The sequence below is a fragment of the Pollachius pollachius genome, assembly GCF_949987615.1.
Source record: "Pollachius pollachius genome assembly, chromosome: 18".
NCBI classification, from domain to species: Eukaryota; Metazoa; Chordata; class Actinopteri; order Gadiformes; family Gadidae; genus Pollachius; species Pollachius pollachius.
In genome coordinates, this window is record NC_136951.1 from 7366510 (window position 1) to 7388641 (window position 22132).

The 22132-nt window shown below is 45.2% G+C and overlaps 2 protein-coding genes across 2 annotated transcripts in view; both read right to left on the reverse strand.

Annotated features, from left to right (window-relative positions):
- The window catches only part of cacna1bb (calcium channel, voltage-dependent, N type, alpha 1B subunit, b), a 126743-nt gene extending 108254 nt beyond the window's left edge, over positions 1–18489 (reverse strand). Inside the window, exons 1-5 of the mRNA XM_079755900.1 lie at positions 18330–18489; positions 17509–17812; positions 15696–15974; positions 13759–13864; positions 11131–11270 (exon numbers count right to left, since the gene is read on the reverse strand). Coding sequence (XP_079612026.1) covers positions 11131–11270; positions 13759–13864; positions 15696–15974; positions 17509–17812; positions 18330–18390 — 890 coding nt within the window. The 5' untranslated portion in view covers positions 18391–18489. The remainder of the gene's footprint in view (positions 1–11130; positions 11271–13758; positions 13865–15695; positions 15975–17508; positions 17813–18329) is intronic.
- Positions 18490–19584: 1095 nt separating this feature from the next.
- ehmt1b (euchromatic histone-lysine N-methyltransferase 1b) overlaps positions 19585–22132 on the reverse strand; it is a gene marked incomplete at its 5' end in the record, with an annotated part of 28334 nt that continues 25786 nt past the window's right edge. Inside the window, 2 exons of the mRNA XM_079755837.1 lie at positions 19585–21427; positions 21761–21936. Of these exons, the coding sequence (XP_079611963.1) occupies positions 21244–21427; positions 21761–21936 (360 nt within the window). The 3' untranslated portion in view covers positions 19585–21243. The remainder of the gene's footprint in view (positions 21428–21760; positions 21937–22132) is intronic.

Below are 22132 nucleotides of genomic sequence, written 5' to 3' on the forward strand. Positions count from 1 at the left end.
CAGTTTCTCCACCCCCCCCCCCGCCCGCGCCCCCGTCACAGGCATCGCTCTCTGCTAGACCCCCAGCCACCAGCAGCGAGCAGCTCAAAAAGCCACTTTCCCCCCCGTGTTGGAGTACAGGTCTTCTCAGAAGAGAGACCCAGGGGAGCCACTTCCATTAAGACAGAGTCGCTGACCATAGAGGTGCTGAAAGATGGGAGGAAGGAGGTGGGGAGGGAGGGAGGGAGGGAGGGAGGGAGGGAAGGAGGGAAGTGGACGGGGAGGGGGCTGTGCACTTTGCGCCGCTAAGGTCGGCCTCCTAGGAGCACTCAGAAGGAATAAATGGAGGCGCTTGGGCCATGAGACAAACGGACTCTGTGGGCATATTCAATATTCACAGTGTTTTGCTTCCAGATGAACCGAAGAGGGCCCCGGGGAGATGCGGTGTTACGGATAGGGGGCCCGGCTGAAGCGGCCCCGCGCTTCTCCTCAATGCTGGAAGTATCGCTGTGGTGCTGTTCTTGTGGTGCTGTTTTCTAAGTGGAACCCATCTGTTTATTCGATGCGAGGAAAAATCCCTCTGTGTGCTAATGCCGAATCCCTGGAAAGAATGGTGCGCTAAAGCTAACAAATGGAACATCTTAGTCTGATATAATGGTCGATAAAAAGAAAATCAAAGGTTTTTTTTAATTCACATCCATTAGGAGTCAAACGGCTGCCAATTCTTTGCTTTTAATCAGGGTGTTCACACTGTATACCATCTTCAGGGTCCTGCCGGCTCCAGGCCTGGCGGGCCTCGCTTTGTTATCACATTGATACGGTGTATCACATATCAGTAATGCGATCAAGTGTAAACAACTTTATAAAATGTGCTCCTGCAATATTCCTGGGTGCAACGACATGGCATATCAAGGCGTTAGAAAACAGCTGGGAGTCGGCTGATAGCGTGGTTTAGAAGCCAGCCGCCTTCTAGCTCTGAGACCCAGGCGGCGGTGGAATCTGTGTGCCTTTGAGCTTTGCGGGCGCTCTCCTGGGTGAGGTTTCACAACGCAGGTCGCAGCTTACCATTCCAAGATAGATGGACTGGTACTGAAGCCTAAACCAAGATCTTCACATTCTCCTTCTTGGGAAGAGGCGCTGGAAAAGACAATATGGCGGCAGGAATAACAACTCCTGTTGTTCCGTACTAGAGTTCTCTGTCGCAATCAAAAACAATTGTCCACGCTGTGACTGTTACTGCAGACTCCTGAGGCCAGCCAACCTCTATCCCAAACCACATCACTACATGCCATCAAGAAATGTTCCCTCAACAGAGCATGACAGAATGCATGGGGAGAGAGGAAGACTCAACAACAGTCAGTGAGGAAATAACTTCACAGTTTGGTACTTGGTAACATCTCTATGGATAGACAAAGAAGACAAAGCATGCGGGAAGCCCCGTGAATGGGGCAGTATAGTAATGGTTAGGGGTGTTTGGGTCATGGAACAAAAGATGATGGGCTCAATTGCCCCAAGTCTTCAACCTAACCTGAAGAGCTCCTTGAGAAAGATCCTCTAACATATAACTACCTCCTAAATGACTTGTCCATAAAAAGATTCACTGTAAAAAAAAAAAATGCTTTTGCTTTGAACCCTTGCTTGTTGAATCAACACTGAATGGTAAAGTAATCTAACATGATTGTCCATGATGGTCCATCGAGAGATCAGGCCATGGAAGTTATGTCAGAGCTAGAACACTCCAGAAGATCTGTGGTGGCATTGAGTCTGTTGTGCAACTAGCTGGCTGACCTCTGACCCCCCACTGGCTGCTTTCAGCATCCCTCGCCCAACTCCCTCCAGTGTTTGTTGTGGTGTATGTGGAAGGTCAGCTCAGCCCACCAGCCCAGTGTCCCGGTCAACAACAGTCCTTCTTTCCAACTGGCTGGTCATTTAACTTTATTTAATGCTAGCGTTGAGTACTACACGCCACATCTCATAGCCCCTGTTTGAGATTCATATATTGGAACAGATTGCACTTGAAAACATTTACAACATTTTCAAATGTTTCGTCTTTAAGTTAATGTAGCTAAAGAAGAAGTTAAACCAGGAAGACCACATTCCCCTTCTATTTCTCATCTATCAATGTCTGGGTGCTTAATTTCAACACAGTCATTGCAGACTCCTTCTCATCATCTTCAATCAATGACCAATCAGGTCATCTGACGATATTGTATATCTACATCTCTCATTCATGCTCGTCTCTGTGGTTTTCACTGGGACTTGTAGGAGCCCTCCTCCATCCCTACCCCCCCGGGACTAGGCTCCATCTGTCTACGAAGAAAGAGACGGTGTCCTCCGAAGCCAAGAAACTCCATCCATAGTCCCCACCGCCAACGCCACCACCACCAGTGTCTAGTCTCAATCAGTGGGAATCTCATCTCCCAGCAGACTTCATAGATCCCTTGGAAAAAACCGTGAGGGTGTCTAATTGCCAAATGTTGTTACAACAATAAATTGAATTGTTCATTTTTGTACTGATCTCTCTCTGAATGAAGATATTTCAAGTCCTCATCACCACATACCACATCAAGAAGGCTTTGAGCACTGTGACCGTCCAAGGAATTGAACAAACAAAGCTTGGAGTAACTTCCTGAGCAAGAGCTGCTAAAGGGATAGGTCGGTGTTAGATATTTCACAGACTTATTTTCCATCTATATCTAGTTCATCTTCAGCCATATAACTTTTTTTCTGTGAGGATGTCTTGCCCTTATACATAATATCTCCAAGGGTATAAAACGTTTTCTTCACGCTGACTGGTCGCATTCTTCCGAAGAACTCATCATATTTATTAAACAGGACATACGGTCCCTCACACGCCCTCTGTTTGTTCTATGTTTTCGTCTGGACGACTTGTTGATCACAAAACAACAATGATGCCGGTGGTTAGCTGTGTGCCGAGTCATGTGTAAAGGGAACCTGCCAGGCCGACATTCGGCTGGTGCGGTCTACTTCCTCTGCCTACAGAATGGGGACACTCATGCAACACTTTGCTCAACGCATGGCTAGAACCCTGGCAGCCAGCACCACGGAGAGACAGCGTCATGTGGCCGTGCACGTGGACGTGTGTGTGTTTATATTTGTTTATCCGTCAGTGATTGTGTGTGTGTGTGTGTGTGTGTGTGCGTGTGTGTGTGTGTATGTGTGTGTTTGTGTGTATGAATGCGTCTGTGTGTGTTTATTTCTATGTTTATCTGACGGTGTGTTTGTGTTGCCTCTATCTGTGAGGGCATCTAAGTTTTTGTGTGAGCATGTGTGTGTGTGTGTGTGTGTGTGTGTGTGTGTGTGTGTGTGTGTGTGTGTGTGTGTGTGTGTGTGTGTGTGTGTGTGTGTGTGTGTGTGTGTGTGTGTGTGTGTGTGGGCCTACGTGTAGGTGTGTGAGCTGGGGTGCGCGTGTGTCTGCATGTCTCTGAGCGTGAGTGCATGCGTCTCTGAACAAATGCAGCAGCAGAGGTCTGTCTGGTGCGCTTGATGGATGTCTGCTTTGGTCCTTCATGTGTCTGTCAGCGCTAACACAAGCTAGTTTCATAACACGTTGTACGTAACCACTATGGTTCACCCCCACACACACACACACACACACACACACACAGACACACACACACACACACACACAAAACCATGTATGCACATGCGCACGCACACAGAAACCACACTGGTAAACACACGCACACAGAAAAACAAAAGACACACACACATGTTGCACACTACTGCTTGCATGTAACTATAATAACTGTTAAAAGGCCTTTTTATATGACAAGGTGTGTGGATAAATAACCATTACAAGCTATTTGAAAATGTACCAATACATAGTGTATGCTATATATTAGCGTACAACTTCCTCGTTGGTGTACCTTCTTCGTGGCGTCGAAGTGCCTCCAAAAAGACACTTCCATCATACAGAAAGACGCAATTTGAGATGGAGCAGAGTAGAACATTCAGAAAATGGTTTGCGAAGACTGTCAATCTTTTTTAAGGTTACACCTGTTTAAACTAAATTATGGTATTGTTTTAATAACAGGGAAAAGCGGCATAGACTACTATTGTCAAGATAGAAAAAATACTAACACATAAAAAAAAAGACTAGTCATCAATACTCATAATAACCTGAGAAAAGATAAACTCCACAGTAGTTTCCGACCAAGCAATTATGATGAATGATTTCTCAACGCTGGAGTCCCAGAAGTGCATAACATAGAGATAAAATATCAAATTTATAATTTCCACTGTCTGTAGAAGAAAGTTAAATTTGTTATTAGGTGTTTGGGGAGAAGCTTGAACATGTAGGAGTGTTTTAGCAGGAATTGCAGCTCTTTTGTCATGAGGTGTACTGGATTGTTTTTCGAAATAACAGTTGTTTGTGTGTGTGTGTGTGTGTGTGTGTGTGTGTGTGTGTGTGTGTGTGTGTGTGTGTGTGTGTGTGTGTGTGTGTGTGTGTGTGTGTGTGTGTGTATAGGATCATGATAGTGTCCACACTATCATAATCTACCCTTGCATCCATCTATATCCATCTATCTCCATCTATCCTTCCATCCATCTATTATTTATCGGTCCATCTATCTCTATTTATCCTGCATAAATTTTTCTATCCTTGCATCCATCTATCTATCCTTCCGTCCCTCCATCAATCTGAGTGTTTAACGTCTAACATTTAAGCGTGTAAATACCAATCTCAACATGAATAACAACCCACGCTAGCATAGATGTTGCATCAATCTCGTCAAGCAGAGAAGGGAAGACAAGGGATACACCATCCTCCCTAACCAGGGAATTTAACCCTAGTCTCTGGGCAGTGCTACGTTATTACCCGGGACCTCGGTGTGTGTACATCAGAACGCCGCCGCTACGCCCCTGATTAGCTCGGTAGGGATTTCTCAGACACTCCGCAGATGTTCTCTGCTAGGATCGCACCTCAGAACAACAACTTCATTGGACCAGCCCTGGTGAACACAGGCTTTCTGGATCCATAGGCCGCCTGCGTTCTCTGTCAGTAAACTCGGTTAGTTCGGATCATGTTTTGGAGCACGGCCGTACACTCACGTCGGGGAGGATTTACAGTACATTACATTGAATGACTTAACGTTCACTGTTTAGTCGTTTAGTGGACGCTGTTGTCTTATGCAACTTGCATTGAGCTTGACTTTGATTCATGTCATTGGATTGCAGGTATCGGTGCGTGTTAGATACAGGCATTGTGGTTGGGACCCAGAATCTTCTGGCTCAAGTGCAATCACCTCTCCTCTCTTCAGCCCCCAGACACAGACACACACCGTTCCCCCCACTCCTGTGTGTGTTGAAGATGTAGCAGCCGCTATCGTACCAGCGCGCCGTTCCTCATCACCGGCTCTCCCTCTCCCTATCCATCCATCTCCCCCTCCCCCTCTCCTTCTCTCTCCATCCACAAAGCACCCATCCAGAACCAGCTGGACTGACATTAGGTTGAGAAAACACAGCATGCCCTGGTGCCCCACCTTCCAACCTCCCAACACAGACCTCTTCCACCACCTCCACCCCTCCTCCACCACCTCCACCCCTCCTCCACCACCTCCAACCCTCCTCCACCCCTTTACCACCATCTCACCCCTCCTCTGCCACCTCCACCTCCACCACCACCTCCACCACCACCTCCACCTCCACCTCCACCCCTCCACCCCACCTCCACCCCTCCTCCACCCCTCCACCTCCACCTCCACCTCCACCCCTCCTCCACCTCCACCCCTCCACCACCACCTCCACCCCTCCACCCTACCTCCACCCCTCCTCCACCTCCACCCCTCCACCACCACCACCACCTCCACCCCTCCACCCCACCCCCACCCCTCCACCACCACCTCCCCTCCTCCACCCCTCCACCACCACCTCCACCTCCACCCCTCCTCCTCCACCACCACCTCCACCCCTCCACCTCCACCTCCAACCCTCCTCCACCACCACCACCTCCACCACCTCCACCTCCACCTCCACCCCTCCACCCCACCTCCACCCCTCCACCACCACCTCCACCCCTCCACCTCCACCTCCAACCCTCCTCCACCACCACCTCCAACCCTCCTCCACCAACTCCAACACCACCTCCAACCCTCCGACACAACCTCTACACTTGTTCCACCGGGGCACCCAGTGCAATGGAGAGGGAAAGATATTCTACGCTGGACGGACGTCAAATCGGCCAAACCGACGAGTCACACCAGTCCAACTGAAACACAACCCCAAAGTGTGCTGGCAGACTGTGCTGAAAGATAGAACACTGTGCGTCACCGCGGCAGTCGGTGAAGGGTATGAATAGGTCTCATATCAATCAGAGACGAAATACAACACTTTGAAATGGGGAAATTAAGACGCCACCACGGCCACGTTGCTATTGCTTTGCATACGCAGACGCACACACACACGCACACACACACACAGACACACACACACAGATGATCTCCATGTACACCTGTAGCTGTTCAAGAGGGCCGGGGTGTAGCGATCAGACAGCAGCTTCTTGGCAGCTGTTGAAAGGGAGCGTTTTATTCACCCAGCAGGGGCATGGACGGGTTAAAGAGACCCCCACATCCCCCATCCCCTCGCTTCTCCCCTCACCCGGTCTCGCTCTACAAATACTTTGAAGCCCCCCCTATTGTGTCGGCCATTTTGCTACCAAAGACAGATGAAAGGAAATGGGGAAACTTTGAAGTAAACACACACACACGCACACACACACACACACACACACACACACACACACACACACACACACACACACACACACACACACACACACACACACACACACACACACACACACACACACACACACACACACACACACACACACACACACACGGCTCTCTAGTGATGCCGAACACACCCACACACCTGAGTCAGGAATAGGAGAGGGATGTGTATGGAGGAGGAAATGGACAGATGGACAGGGCAAGGTTGATGATTGGTTGGTTGATGAACTGTGTTTAAATTATTCTTGCTTGATTAATAATTATTATTTATTAATTTTTGTAGTTTTAACATGTTTACTTTATTCTACTGTCCTGAAGTTGCTAGCTGGCACTCTTCAGAGATCAATTTGGTATTGTCTTATTTTATCTCTTCATCATTAATTCAATAATTATTCAGTCCGTTATAAATGGGGTTTTGATTTTTGAAATCTCACCGAAGACAGAATAGTATACTTCTTTAATACAGCTACAGTTAAAGTAGTCGACAAAAGATCCTTATCCGTCACGTGCCAGAGTACACTCCTGAGGAGTGGGAGGAAATGAATAAAGCATTACAAATGTAATTAAAAGAAAGAATCTTGGAATATAACAGTGGTAGTAAGTCAAATTTAGTTTGCGCTTTAACTGTTGCTAGGGATGGAAATTCAGAGAAACCAGCCAGAGTATTCTAGATTTCGTAAGTATCAGTAAGTATCTTACTGAAAAAGATCCCACCCCTCCTTTCAGGTCTCCCTCCAAAGCCACTGTCCCAAAACACATGACTAGCTCTAACTATCATGGGCAGTAGGTCTGCCTCGCCTAATGGAAGACTCTGGTCATGCTCAAGGAGTTCACAGGGAGAGTGCAACCAGGTAGGCGGGTAGGTAACAGATCATTTTTCGGTTTCTTTGACAAAGCATTTAATTTACTGATTCGTATTTAAAGACAATTTCAACAAAAATGACATAAAACGCTTCTAAAATGAGTTAATTCATTCATTAATGGCACAGAATGTAACTAGCTAAATAATATTGAATTAGAAAATAAATTTGTACATTCCCCCCGGATCCTTCTCACTGCCCACTCTGGTTCATGGACCCTCAGTGGGAAATCACTAATAAGAGTCTTGCCACTGCTCTGAACGGCTACTATTTAGAGTCTTTCATTAGGACTCGAGTCATACTGGCATTGTTAGTCCAAGGTTACCAAACTGACTAACGCAAGCTAGCTAGTAGTGCTAATATTGATCTTTAGGTAGAGTAATGACGCTACTGGTTGCTGTAATGCAACATGATTTAATAGCTCAATATATACAAAGTCATTTTGTGATTCATTTCCCCCAGTCTGAAAAGGTAAAATTGCACATTTCAATCATTTGCCTTAATTACAATGGTGACGGCTTAAATCAATGAGGAACTTTAATATTGATAACAAGGGTTCAATATTTAACACACGCACACACACACGCACACACAGGATTGATCTGCAGAGAGGTTATCCAGTGATGTCTAAATTACTTAGAGATCGGTCACATTGTGCTAGGTTGTTGCTAGATTAAGATGATCAGAAGAGGAAATATGTAGTTTTGCGGTCCACATATCAACATAATATCTGATGTTATTCTTTCTGAAATTAAATAAATGGGACACATTTCTTATGTGCCTATTCTTATCATGTAAATGAAGCACTGTAGTAGAATATCGAGCAGTACTTACCCAATGGTTGACTATGATGCCTAATGTTTATGATCGATCATTCTTGCCTATGTTATGAGGTCAATATATAGACCCCCGCATAGTCAGGTTGCTTCAAAGCCTATCAGATAGAAGGAGACTAATTACAAACTGCCTCTAAATTATTATTCATGAGCAAGCTAGAATCTTTGCCAATTAAAAAAATATTTTTCAAATTGAAAACAATTCTTTTCTTGAAACATGGTCATTCCTGGGACAGATACAGTCGGGGACAGGCTGGCAGAAACAGGCCCAGTCTAGGGGAATGGAAAAGTCTGGTCACGCAATGCTGGATGTGTTTACATATAATACAAAGAGAAATATGTTCCTGTTTTGCTCTCCCCTCAATCCTCATTCATTTCAGCGTTTATCCCTCGTACTGATTTATTTGCGTATAGATTTTTTCAAATTGCAATTAATTACATCATGAATCAGAGCGAGAGCCCTTGCGCTAACGACGCTGTAACAATAATCTCTACCAGCTCTTCTATTTACCACCAGCAATAGGACAGACTGTTAGCTACAATCCTGCTCATAGGGGAAGCTGTGTTGGGGCAGTATTTAGGCCGTGTTTATGCCGTGCATAGGCCGTGCTTAGGCCGTGTTTAGGCCGTGTTAAAGCTGTGTTTAGGCCGTGTTTAGGTCGTGTTTAAGCCGTGTTAAGGCCGTGTTAAGGCCGTGTTTAGGCCGTGTTTAGGCCGTGTTAAGGCCGTGTTAAGGCCGTGTTTAGGCCGTGTTTAGGCCGTGTTTAGGCCGTGTTAAGGCCGTGTTAAGGCCGTGTTTAGGCCGTGTTTAGGCCGTGTTCAGGCCGTGTTTAGGCCGTGTTTAGGCCGTGTTTAGGCCGTGTTCAGGCTGTGTTCAGGCTGTGTTCAGGATAATGATGGTGATGAGGTTGATGGTTGGTGGAGTATGGTCCGATGATGGTTGAGGGTTGAGAAGTGAGAATCAGGGTGGTGTTGCAGGTATGGTGAGGGATGATGATCGTGCTGGTGGTAGTGTTGGTGATGAGGAGGAGGGTGGTAAGTCGATGATGGTGGTGGTGGCGGGTTGATGATGAGGTTGGTAATGATGAGGTGGTGGTAGGGTTTGGTGATGAGGGTGTTGAAGGAGTGAAGGCTTGTGATGAGTATGGTGATGATGAGAGTGGAGGTGGCTCTGAGGGTAATGATTCAGTGGGGGTGATGTTGGCGGACAGGGAGCCGTGATAGGAACAGATCTGAAACCATCAATGCCGTCGACACCAGGACTAGTGGTGCTTCATGAAAGATTTATACGTGCAATAAGTGTCTTGCTCAGAAAGAAGTTTCAGCCGTTTGCATGTTCGGTATCTTTGGTTGGTTTGTTGGTTGAATGTTCAGACGATCGGTGTGTGTGCATAACACAGTACTTTATTACCCCATGCCATTTTCCTGACACATAATCAATGCTCTGAAATCAATACATTGATGAAGAACAGAGAAAGACAGAGGGTAAATGTGTTGTGCTTCGTTTTATATTTTGAGTTACGTTTGTGTAGTTACCAGACTTTGTGGACACAGAGAAACACTGTCCTTCATCAGAACCTGAAGGATCGTGCAGTGTCCCTGCAAGGTCTCAGTTTGACATGTACCATCAACACCTTGTTCAAGGTCAAAGGTCAAACCATTACATCACTTCTAAAGAAAACCAAACGGTTGGAAAACGTAATGCCAACGTCATAATTGAAACACAGCAAACATTCTGCAGATGAATTAAGGCAAGGTTTGATTCAAAGATAATAAAATCAGGTGCATTAAGTAAAGTGAATAAGAAATGTGAAATTATGAGGGGTTATGAAATTCATTTATTAAAAATAGAATTGTAATCTGCGCCCATCTAGAAAGCTCCTTTGAAATGAACTGAGAGAATTCCAGACTAATACGCATTTGCGAATTGGTCTGGCGACGTCAGGCTAGGGTAGTGTAGGAAGTGATCATGAATCTTTAATTATCATGTCGTATTATGTAGTATATGACATCATCATGAATGTTTAATCATCATGTTTAGTTATCATGTAGTAAACGACACGAGAACAGAGACTATAAAAAGCTTTTCAGCCGCAAACCCAACAATGCTTTCATCCCACCCTCTCATAGCTCTTCCATTATTATTAAATTCTCTGAATAAAACGGTTATGTAGGTCTGTTTTCTCACAACAACTTTCCCATGCCTGGGAAGCAATTGGAATGATGCTGCACAGAGCTATAGTATACACTCTCAAGGCATAGAGCACATACAAAAGAAAGCACGCTTTTATCTCTCTCACCCAAACACACGCACAAACACACTCTCTCTCTCTCTCTCTTGCCATCTCACCCTCTCTCTTAGTCCACCTAAAGCATCTTAGTCCCACTCTCTCGCACCCTCTCTCTCTCTCTTGACCTCTCGCCCCCTCTATCTAGCCCATTTTCACTCCCGCCTCTCTCTCTCTCTCTCTCTCTCTCTCTCTCTCTCTCTCTCTCTCTCTCTCTCTCTCTCTCTCTCTCTCTCTCTCTCTCTCTCTCTCTCTCTCTCTCTCTCTCTCTCTCTCTCTCTCTCTCTCTCTCTCTCTCTCTCTCTCTCTCTCTCTCTCTCTCTCACACATACCGTCCATCTCAAGCTGACACAGCCAGCGGCCATCGGGTGAGGTAGGGAGTGATGGAGGGAGGACGGGACAGAGGACTTACCCGGTGAGGACGACCACAAAGTCCATGACGTTCCAGCCGTTCCTCAGGTACGAGCCTTTGTGGAAAGCGAAGCCCAGGGCGATGATCTTGATGCCCGCCTCGAAGCAGAATATTCCTATAAAGTAGGGCTCTGTGTGGTCCTGCATGGGGGAAAGGGGTGGGGGTGATCGACAGGGAGGTGGGGGGGGGGGATAGAAGAGGGAGGGGAGAAAGAGAGGACATGGAAGAGCGAGAGTGGGGGAGGAGTGAGAGGAAAGAGTAGAGAGAGAGATGAAGAAAGAGAGAGAGTGGAGGAGAAATGGGTGGAGGGAGAGAGCGGAGAGTGAGGAGAGAGGGGGAGGAGAAGGAGGGAGATCTTTTTGTTAAATATTAGAGCATGGCTAATGAAGTGAACACTCCAACAGAGAGAAAAAGAATAAGCCAGAGAGAGAAAGAGGTCTCCTATTTAATTCCTGAGCAAGATGACCAGGACTAATGACTTGATGGGAGCTTCTTTGTGCTTGAGGGCAAAAAGTATATAGCATACATCGTATCAGATTATTCTATATGATGACGTCTTCTAAAATGCCCTGTATTTGCCGTATGGGATTCATACAGTATTCTCTCTCTCTCTCTCTCTCTTCAACACCCTCTATAGATCGAGAAGGTGGTGTGTGTGCGGTGTGTGTGCAGTGTGTAAGTGCCTGTGTAATTGCGTGCATGTGTGTGCTACTACTACAAATACATTATTTCCCCCACGCCCCCGTAACCCAGTGTGATGACAGGCCCGAGAACCACTTCAGCCACGTTGACAGCCACAGTGACAACCTCGTCACCAGCCCCACCAAAGTCAATCTCTAACACCAACGTCCGCCTGGCCCAGACACGTTTAGATGGAAGATGATCCCACGTAATCCACGGAGGCTTTAGAGCAATGATGGACATCTGATGGGGGCCTTCAGCAGCTTGAAGACCAGGTAATTCTTGGATTCATGCTGCTGAAGGCCCCCCATCACAAATGATAGGGCTCATGTGATGCTTCTACGTCTAATCTTTGCGGAGGTAGGTTGGGAGTCTGTATGTCCCCGCCATATCCCACATAGCCCCCCGCCATAGCAAACCATGATAAGCTTTCAGTGTTGGAATTTCCGATGTATTCCTATGGAGTTGAGCTTTGAAGCCCAACCCAGCATCGACCCGACTCTGGGTGCAACAGACGGGTTGGATTCTCCACCGTGTTCAAACAGATTATGGCTTTGTTTGACATTCCAATACCAACAGCAACAGCTTTTCTTCACTTTGCAAAGTCAAATACATGTTTAAGGATTCACAGCACCGAGCTCTCGTCTGTTACTTTGCTATATTTTACGCGTTACCTCTCCGAAAGCGACATGTGTGATTGCACAACACATGATCCTCAAATATTAAAAAAACACCAGACGCCGCTGAATGAGTGACTTCTGGCAGACTACGCTCAGCATTCTGACATTGAAGTACAGTTTGGCCTCAAGTCAGCGTCTGAGGGTGTTGGAAGCACGGACGTATGGAGAATAATAACCAGGCCTTCAGCAGAGCACACGATCTACGTGCGCTAGGGTCCTAGACAAAAACAATCAGAGGTGTTGCGTAATAATTTAGCTGGAAGGTGGTTTAGGAATCGGAAAGACGAATGCTGTTATAGGCGGCAGTGGAAGTGTGTTAGCATCATTTATGCATACATCTAAAATGGTTGGGAGGAATATAGATGCGTTGTGTACTAAGCGGCATTAAGGCCTGGGCGCTAAAGACCTGCCATGGATCTGAGATCCTTTAAGGGGTCTGAGCCGGCCGCGTACTTTAGAGACTCGACGGCGGCAGCGTTGTTTACGCAGGATCATAAATAATAGCAGGATGCGGCTCTCTAATTAAAAGACCACTCGTTGTGTTAATTTGCGAGACGGGGAGGGAGAAGGAGAGAGCGAGAGAGTAAAGCAGTCGTGTTGTAATCTGATGCCAGATAAGTAGCACATTTTGTTTTCTATCCTTGGGTGAAAAAAGAAGATCCGCTCATTTGCCGAGTTTGCTTGGAGAATGATGGAGATCACAGGGACTTGGCAGACACGAGGAGGGGATGTTCTCCATCGGTGGAACGCAACTATGATTCTGTTTCTAAACAAGTGTCTGTTTGGTTTGGCGTGCAGCAAAGTACTTCTATCTATATAATTAATTTAGAAGATGTTTTAGCCAAAGAGACTTACATATGAAATGGATCTGAGATGTCAGTCCAGTGTTTCTGTAACTTAAAGGCCCCCTATTGACCACCAGGTGTGATGTTTATTAGCCATTACAAGCTATTTCAAAAATTATTTCAAAAACACATTTGTCCCACTTTTAAAGGCAGTCTATTGATACCCAAGTTGTGATGCTTAAGAGCATTAACAAGCCATTTATCAACCCAATTGGGACATCAGAAATGGGAGTGTCCAGTCCCATCAGATGTACGATAGATAGATCAGCCTATACAAGTGGATACTGTTCACTTGGCAGTCTTGACTGATAGATGGATTAATTCATCAATCTTAGAACGTGATCCATCCATCTTAAAACTGTCTGGACACTCCCATTTGTGATGTCACTACTACAGGATCGATAGACAAGATGGACACTCACCAGTCGTTCGGACATGGGCGTCTTGTCGTTGACGGGCAGGTGTTGCTCCAGGGCGAGGACGATGCAGTTGGCGATGATGGTGGAGAGGATCATGTACTCGAAGGGAGTGGGAGGGTGCAGTTAAGGGAAACACAATGCTCTTCTCAGTTCCATCAACAGTCATCAGTCATGTAGATTATAAACAGTGTGGGTCAGGGAATAATAGCGGACTGTGGTGTTTTTTGATGATGTGTTGATTTTTCTGTTGCTTCTTAATTCAATTGCTCTGTTTTCTAGTTTTTCAATAAAGAAAAACTATTTAATATGATCTTCTCTAGGAAAATAGCAATCAAATAACTTGAAAAGATAAATGGGAAATATCTAATCAATATTCAAAGTTTGGGAATTCCAGGAATTGGACAAAAAAAAAGTTTGTATTGTTTTTGGGATCATACCCCTATTTAGAAACAACTATAATATTATATTGGTCTAACTATATATATATTTAATATAGACATTTCGGCATACTTGCACAAAACACATTGGCCCGTGCCCCAGGGCAAGCTCAAAACATTTGAGGGTAAAACAAATATTGGACACCTGATCTTTCCAGGTGGCTGGCCCATTTAATCTCTTTCCAAACGTTCGGAAATCAGGAAATACATTTTTTACACACTAATTTCCCACTGGTAATGCAAGACAAACGTTTGCAAAGTATAAGTGAAAAGGGAATTGGGAGACCTAGGGCCGTTAAGAGGAGACAAACAGTGAAATTTGCCCGTGAGACTAGCACTCTGTATCAGCGTCATACAACAAGCACAGCTCTGGTTTGAATAAACAACCTAAGTAGGCTGTAGCCTATGTGATAAGAGCTGTTGCTGTCCTAATTGTGAGTCCCTGAATAGAGGAGGAAGAACAGATCAACGCAAGGCCACGGATAGACAAAAAATTGATAGGCGTTTCTTTTTTCATTTGATGGGTGAACGCTCTTGCAACTATCTCTCACACACACACACACACACACACACGCACACACACACACACACACACACACACACACACACACACACACACACACACACACACACACACACACACACACACACAATCCAGCTGTCTGCTTTCGTTTGTCATGCGCCCTCTCTGCTCCAAAGCCTCGGCTCGCGCGGACGCGTGGGCGCGTTCAGCACCGCGGACAGCAGCACGAGGCGTTCTAGCGACGTCCGAGCAACGGTCCCAACTCGACGTAGGCTTATATAAATAATATTTTCTTTTGTAAAACTGTAAGCACGACTGAATGCTTGTCAAATTAAAAATACCCTGCGTAACTCGACCATCTATGCTCAGTTGATCATGGGCGCTAGTCACGAAACCATGTATTTATCTCAACATATTGAATTAGGTTACGTACGGTTAGCCAATTCATCATCACGTCGCTAACCAAACGACGTAAGTTAGGAGCGCCGTTACCTATTCGAGCAGACAGTTACGATGTTGTATCAGGCCTAAGTTGTGCGAAAGTCTTCCAATGCAACTATTTAACACACAGCCGAAGCCAGGTCCGAGGTGTTGGGGTTTAAGGTGAACAAGGCTGCGACACAAGACAGAAACAAAGAGGCTACTAAAGCCGATACAAGAGCAGCTAACTTTGCTCGACGCCCAGATACGAAGCGACAGGTGCGTTAAGAGGCAAGCGGAAAGCGGTGCTCTACAGGCGGCCATTCAACCGAGTCTGAAGAGCAGTCGTTCAACCCATCTAACTACAACTCATTGGAGGCTATAGACGAGTTGTCTCTTCTATACATCTCAGTAAAAACCCTGTGTTGTTCTACTTAGACGCTCATGTTGAAACACGCCACAATCAACACTTCAGTCCAAGCTCGAAGCGACATATACAAACACGTTTGACACCACTTCGGTTCACTCTTGAACCGAATCAAGGATGATATTAAGGATATGGCCACTCGGTGATTCGTTTTGCATACTTCCGAATGAGGTTGTCCTCGCGGAAGATGAACAGGGAGCGGTTGACGGTGAAGCAGTTTTGTTTGACAGGGTTGGGGTTGTATATGGCCATTGTCCTGGCTCGTTGAGCCATCGACTGCTTGTACATCCTCTGGCCCCCTGGAGCACCGCCACCCCGGGCACCCCCTCTCCCGCCGCCCGGTCCACCTCTGCCTCCGCCTCCACCACCTCCTCCATAGCGGCTGGGGAGATCTTCTGAGAAGCGAGCCATTCTGGGAACGCACAGATCCAACAAGGAGAATCCAAACGGGTGTCAATGCAAATGGAGGGGAGAAGCATCACAACCAGCACGCCGGTCCAAACCACAGCCAGAGCATTGGTGATTATTACGAACAGGCTGGTTGAGGAAATCAAACAAAATCTGCTTCAGTGGAAATCTTTTTCTGTTGTTCCTCCCCATTCACCCATCTTCCATGGAATCGAGATAATTAAAAAACAAAGAAAAGTAGCCTAAGTTTGCCCCCTGAACGCAAAATCTTGAGGGGAGCGATTTGAGTCGATGGAGGAGACTACTGAAGGTTCACTTCAGATCGCAGCCGGATCCATCTCAAGTCCGGATCGGGGTGTGATCGCGCTGAAGGAAACCCATCGCTTCTGTCTAAAGATGATAGAACCATGCCAGCATGCAAAACACCAGTTGAAAGTCTCACGAAACGCTCCGTTCTCGATATCATGGAACAAAAAAACTGTTGTTTTTTTTTCCTCCCACAGCTTGACAGCAAAAAAAATATCTCTTAAGAAAGCAATCGAGCAGGAGACATGGTCCTCTGGTTTCTGCTCGGTCGCTCTCAGTATGGGGGCTGCTCTGCGACCCTCCTAGACTAGAATGAGCGCATGTGACCAGGATTGGCCAATCGGTGACGTGAGCGCACAAACACTCGCTAACTCTCCGGTGAATGTGGGGGAAACTGGTGTTTTATAAGACACAAAACGTTTGATGATACTAGAACTGGTTGCAAATTACTAATAAAAACAATAGACTTCCACGGCTGGTAGGCTTTTTGGCCTACAGCATGTATAAGGTTGGTGTTCTCAGGGAGAATTTGTTCCATAATGATTACGCCTTTATGAACGTCCCTTAATAGCATGTTTCCCACTATTATTGTTATCTGATTAGGAGGCAGGGCCTAAATATCTTTCTCCAGGGAACACAAAACGTATTCTGTGACGCCAGAGACTGCGCAGTCATAATGCTTGATCAAATTAGCTAATACTATTAAATCAACTCCAAAACACTGTTATATTCCTCGTGAATATGAAAATATTCGAATGTTAAGTGACGTCTTTCTGTGTTGAATATCGTTTAGTAGGCTATGCAATTCAGAGGAAGGCTATATACACAGGTCTGGATCATCATGAAATTGATTTTTGATCTGGGATTTTGATCGGATCGGGCTGCTTGTTGCCAAGGAAATATAGATGATCTATTCTACGGAGTCCTTCACTCCGACTCGAACAAGAACCAATCTGGTGGCGGCTTCTGTGCGGTTCAATGAAAAAAACATGGTAATAGTAGTTTTACCAGGGGCCTACGTTATTGTTTATTCTTTTAATCTCTTCGTAATTAGTCATATTATGTTCTGGGACACATTAGGCCAACTTGTGTTGCATTTTTCCCCATTTACTATTGTGAAATGTATCGTCGTTGTGGTATTTACCGTGTGGTTTTACAGTAGCCTAAAGGGAAGGCAGGAGCCCTAATGTTGGACAAAATACCATCGAAAAATCAAAAAGCAGTGAACTCACTTGGTTGACCACGGCGTGCTGTTGAGGGCCTCATGTCTCTCGACCATGACACGCACGCCATGCCCTTGCACCGGCCTGGACGTCTCGCCCAGCTGTTCTACGCTGCTGTAATGATGTGGCTCTGCACACGTGTCCTCCGCTCTCCGTGACGTCTCGGAATCACCACGCGAGTCTTCCTTCTCCTCGAGCGCATCGACCACCGCTTGCCGAGGACCAGGTCGCTCGTGCGTTTGAGACCACGTCTCTTCATATCCCGAGCCCAAAGTAAGCAACTTCCAGTTGGTGGATGTAAACGATCTTAGGGCTGGGACACATTTTAAGAGAAACCATTTGGCCATAGATGAAGATAGTGGTCATCTTATTTAACTTCCATGTATGCCCATACATCCCGGGGTGTTAACTTTCATAAAAATATTTTAAGGATGTTAGATAATCATTGCTCTGGAAATATATGGCCGAGCCTATAGCATAATTGGCCATCGGAAGTTGGGTGTCAAAGTGCTATCAAGTGGTGTCCTTTTGATATTTAGCCTAGGCCTACTATGTTTGGAAGTGCTTGGTCTTTATTTGTAAAGGGTGAGGACAATATAGGCAGGTGGCCAAAATACTGCATATTATCGAAAAGACCCATACATTTGGTCAAAAAGTATAGACAATTCACATTGTTGTCTGAAACATAGCCTACTTTGCATGACCATATTGAAATCGAGGTACCTTTTATTTGTTTAACAAAATGTAGGTATTTTATATATTCTCAAATGTGATATTAAAATGCTCAAATGTTACACAAAAATACAGCGATCAAAACTCTCCTCTCTTACCATACTCCACTGTGGAGAGCCCCTCGTCCCATCTGGAGTGGCGGCGAACGCTTCGTTTCATAACTGAACCGTGTGTGGCAATTCAAATCCAATGTAAAACACAGTTAAAGTGGAAATAAACGTATTTTATAAAGCCCTTAAGGAGCACTGCTGCTCCTATCACCACAGGGTGGTCAGAATGATTGTGTAGCAAGTTGCCCACTCTTGGAATGCGGAAATGGCTAAAGTACAGAAAATTGTTTTCGGGAACCAAACGTCTTCAACCGTCGAGCTGAACTTTCTCTGATTAAATGATGGTCTCTGGCCGCTGTTGCCTTTGTAATGAGGAAGGGAGCAATCACCGGCTAGCTAGAGGCCTCCACAAAGCCTTCCCCAGGGACTTCCTGTCTTTGGTCCTCTCTCATCACTTGCTGATGGTGTCACCGGGGACAACGGATGTAAACGTAGGCATCGGTTACCATGGTTACCACCAGCAAGGCCAAACCCCCTTTGAACTCTTGAGATTTTTAATTCAGTACAGTATCATTTTTGGAAGAGCTTTGCCGCAGTTGTAAATACAACATAGATAGGAGGGCTAGATAACAGCTGCTAGATTTTGAACTCATTAAAGAAGATGCACAGCTGCTTCCATATTTCATTTGCTGGCCTCAAGCAAATCAAAATGAAATTGCTGGCGACGGTGTATAGACCCACTTAGTAGACTACTGGGCTGGGAGATCCAATTTCTTAAATAGTGGGTGTGTAGTTCACTTGTACTAAAATGGGAAACAAAACTAATATGTCAGGATATTTTATATTAAATGGTATTAATCAGAAAAAAAAGTGAGTTAAATGACTGTCAAATTTTAAAGAGTTAGTTCAGGATAATGTATTTTTATCCTTTAGTGATCCTTCTCAGGATAAGAAAAGAGCTGTGAGACCACTATATTGTCGGACAGTATCAGCATTAACACATCCAATGTAAATTCCGCGTTGCTAGAGCCCACATGCCGTTTATATCACCTTCCAGATAATGCAAACATGAAAACATGTTTATATTATAGTTACTACAGCACTACTTTGTTTGGCATCATCATTCTTCTAATTGGCTTTGTGCAACAATACAGGTAGCCCTGACAATAAAACCACAACTAATTAGAAGTAGAGGATTACACAAGAATCAAATCATTGTGGATGCCATCGCAGTAATCACAACTTCAATCGATGCATTAGTAGTAAATTTATTGAAAAAGGTACAACTAATTAGATGAAAGGTACAGGATCCAGAGATGTAACAACATAAACCGAAGTGCATTTTTTATTAATTATTTTCTTTAAATGTCTATCTGCAATCAATTCCACAAGAGTCACTGCTTTACTAATACCATTTTAAGACACAAAGACAGGTTGGCCATTGTTAACATAACTAAAAACAGGCCAACTACAGTAACTACAGGTAAAAAAAAAAATGAAAAGAGTTTGGTAACATACAAAACGTTATTTTACAGCTATATTCACTTGAGTAAAATATAAAATAGAAACCAAAGAAAATGCTTCTTTAGCACCTTTTCATGCTCATCACTGCTTGAATGGGATCAAACGGTTGCAAAGTTATTGATTCAAGAACTATTGGTTGCCGTCAATTGATATTTATTGTCAATTGATATTTTGTAGCAAGATGCCCCTTTTCACCAACTATAGCCACAGAGACATCAAAAATGTTAGCACCACACATCTTGATTTTCAGGGGTGAGTTTAAAGGATTTTTATCAAAATGATGTTCTTATACCATGGCAGAATGTGAACCCCTGTTGAAAACATATCCAGCCCATTTTGGTTAAATGGTATGTTTTTTCTGAGAGGCTACTTTTTTTCAGTAAACTGAAGGACGCATAGATAACTTTGCCAACAACTTTTTCATTGTTCCATAATTCCACTTGAAGTCCACTGTTTATCTTTGAAATCGACTAGTTCAGAGCATATTTCTTCAGACAAACTCAGGAATACAAGCACTAGGACTAGGGCTCTCTAGATGGAATGGTACATGCTAATTAACTATAGACGTCTACCAAGTTGCTCCCATCTATTTGTCTCTTCTTCATCAAAAACATGCCATCTCTCTGAACGTCCAATTTAATAATTGTGGCGACAAGAAAATAGATTTACTCAATTTGGACAAAGTTTCTATTGAAATCAAGGTAAAAAGATGCAACTCCCAAGAAAGGTTTTTGAAAAAAAGCTATTGTTTTGACAAAAAAAAGATAGATTAGGTTTGCTTGTCTTTACTGCCCCCTAATGGTATATTACACAAGTTTGAACGGTGAATTAGTGGTGCATTTCTGCACAAGTGAATTGTGCATATGATTGTGTGCGTCACTGTCTTGGATGGGCTTGACAGTCCTGTTAGCAATTGCCCATCATTTTCAGGGGGGGAGGTGAAGTGGCTGACTGTACAGGTCTTGCGAGTGAAGGAGTCAATCTATGTGTATTTATGTGTACATGTATTCATGTTCTACTGTGTGAGTCAGAAAGTACACACATGTATTCATGTACATTCATGTATGTATGCGTGAGTGTCTATTCATATAAATGTGGCTGGTGGTGAGTACGGCAGAACAGGCTTGGGAACCGGACAGTTTCTACAGGGAGCAGTTGGTTCTTCGTGTGGGGATCCAAGTTCCTAAGCTCCAAGTTGTAGAGTTGTCTATGTGGAACCCAGGTTCGACGAGTGAGGACAAGGTACTCTAGACTATCTCTAGAGCCTGGTTCTATAGGTGGACCGAGAATGTCCGGGTAGAACCAGGATCTACGGGTATAGCCTGGTTCCTCCATATAGATCCAGGATCTTCAAGGTAGAAACGGGTTCTTCGGGTGTAGCCTGGTCCTCCAGCTAGATCGTGGGTCTCGAGGTGGACCCCCCGTTTATCCAGGGGATTCAGGTGGCCGGGCCGTGGGAAGAGCTGGTGTCCGGCAGGGTGCTGGGCTGCTGCCGGTCGCCCGGCGTGCTGTCGGCCTGCAGCAAGGCCAAGGCCGCAGAGGAGTACCTGCACTTCGGAGAGCCGCATTCACAACTGAACTGCTTCCTCTTCACCTCCCAGAAGAGTTCACCGTAGTTGAACCTGAGAAGGCCGGGAAACAGAGTAGATACCTGAGTGAAAGGCACAGTACAAACCTACTGAACTGTGGAGAACATCATAAGTAGATCAAAGGAATGTCTGCGATTTAAATGATGCTCTTAAAAACGATCAACTTGGACCCGTTCTATGGAAAGTGAAGGGAATAATCAAGATAGAGGTCCTGTGGAGCCACTATGGTAGTGTAGGGCATTTGCTAATAAATGGCATCTAGCTTAAGGATGTTTAAAGATTGACTGGCGGACCCAATGAACCCAGAAACTTTCAGTAGGGATGGGTGAACACCCTCACCATCCTCGTTTGGTTTCAAAACCCTACCCAAGCTCTTCTCCAGCCTTGATGTTCTCGCAGGCAAAGAACGCGATGTGAGGGAACCGCAGGTCCTGGTGGCTGGTGAAGACCCGACAAGCGAACAGGTTAGGCTCGCACATGTGGTTGATGAAGCGGCTGATGTTCCCGTAGAAGTGGGCGTCGATGCAGTAAACGTCCTTTGGCTGAGAGAGTGTGGAAGAGAGAATCGAAAACAGACACACACGAGAGAGAGAGAGAGAGAGAGAGAGAGAGAGAGAGAGAGAGAGAGAGAGAGAGAGAGAGAGAAACTGGAATTAAGTCATGTGGAAGCACTGCTGATTGTGTCAACCTCAACACATTCACATCAACAAGGTGCAGTTGCGATCATCTGGTGGATAA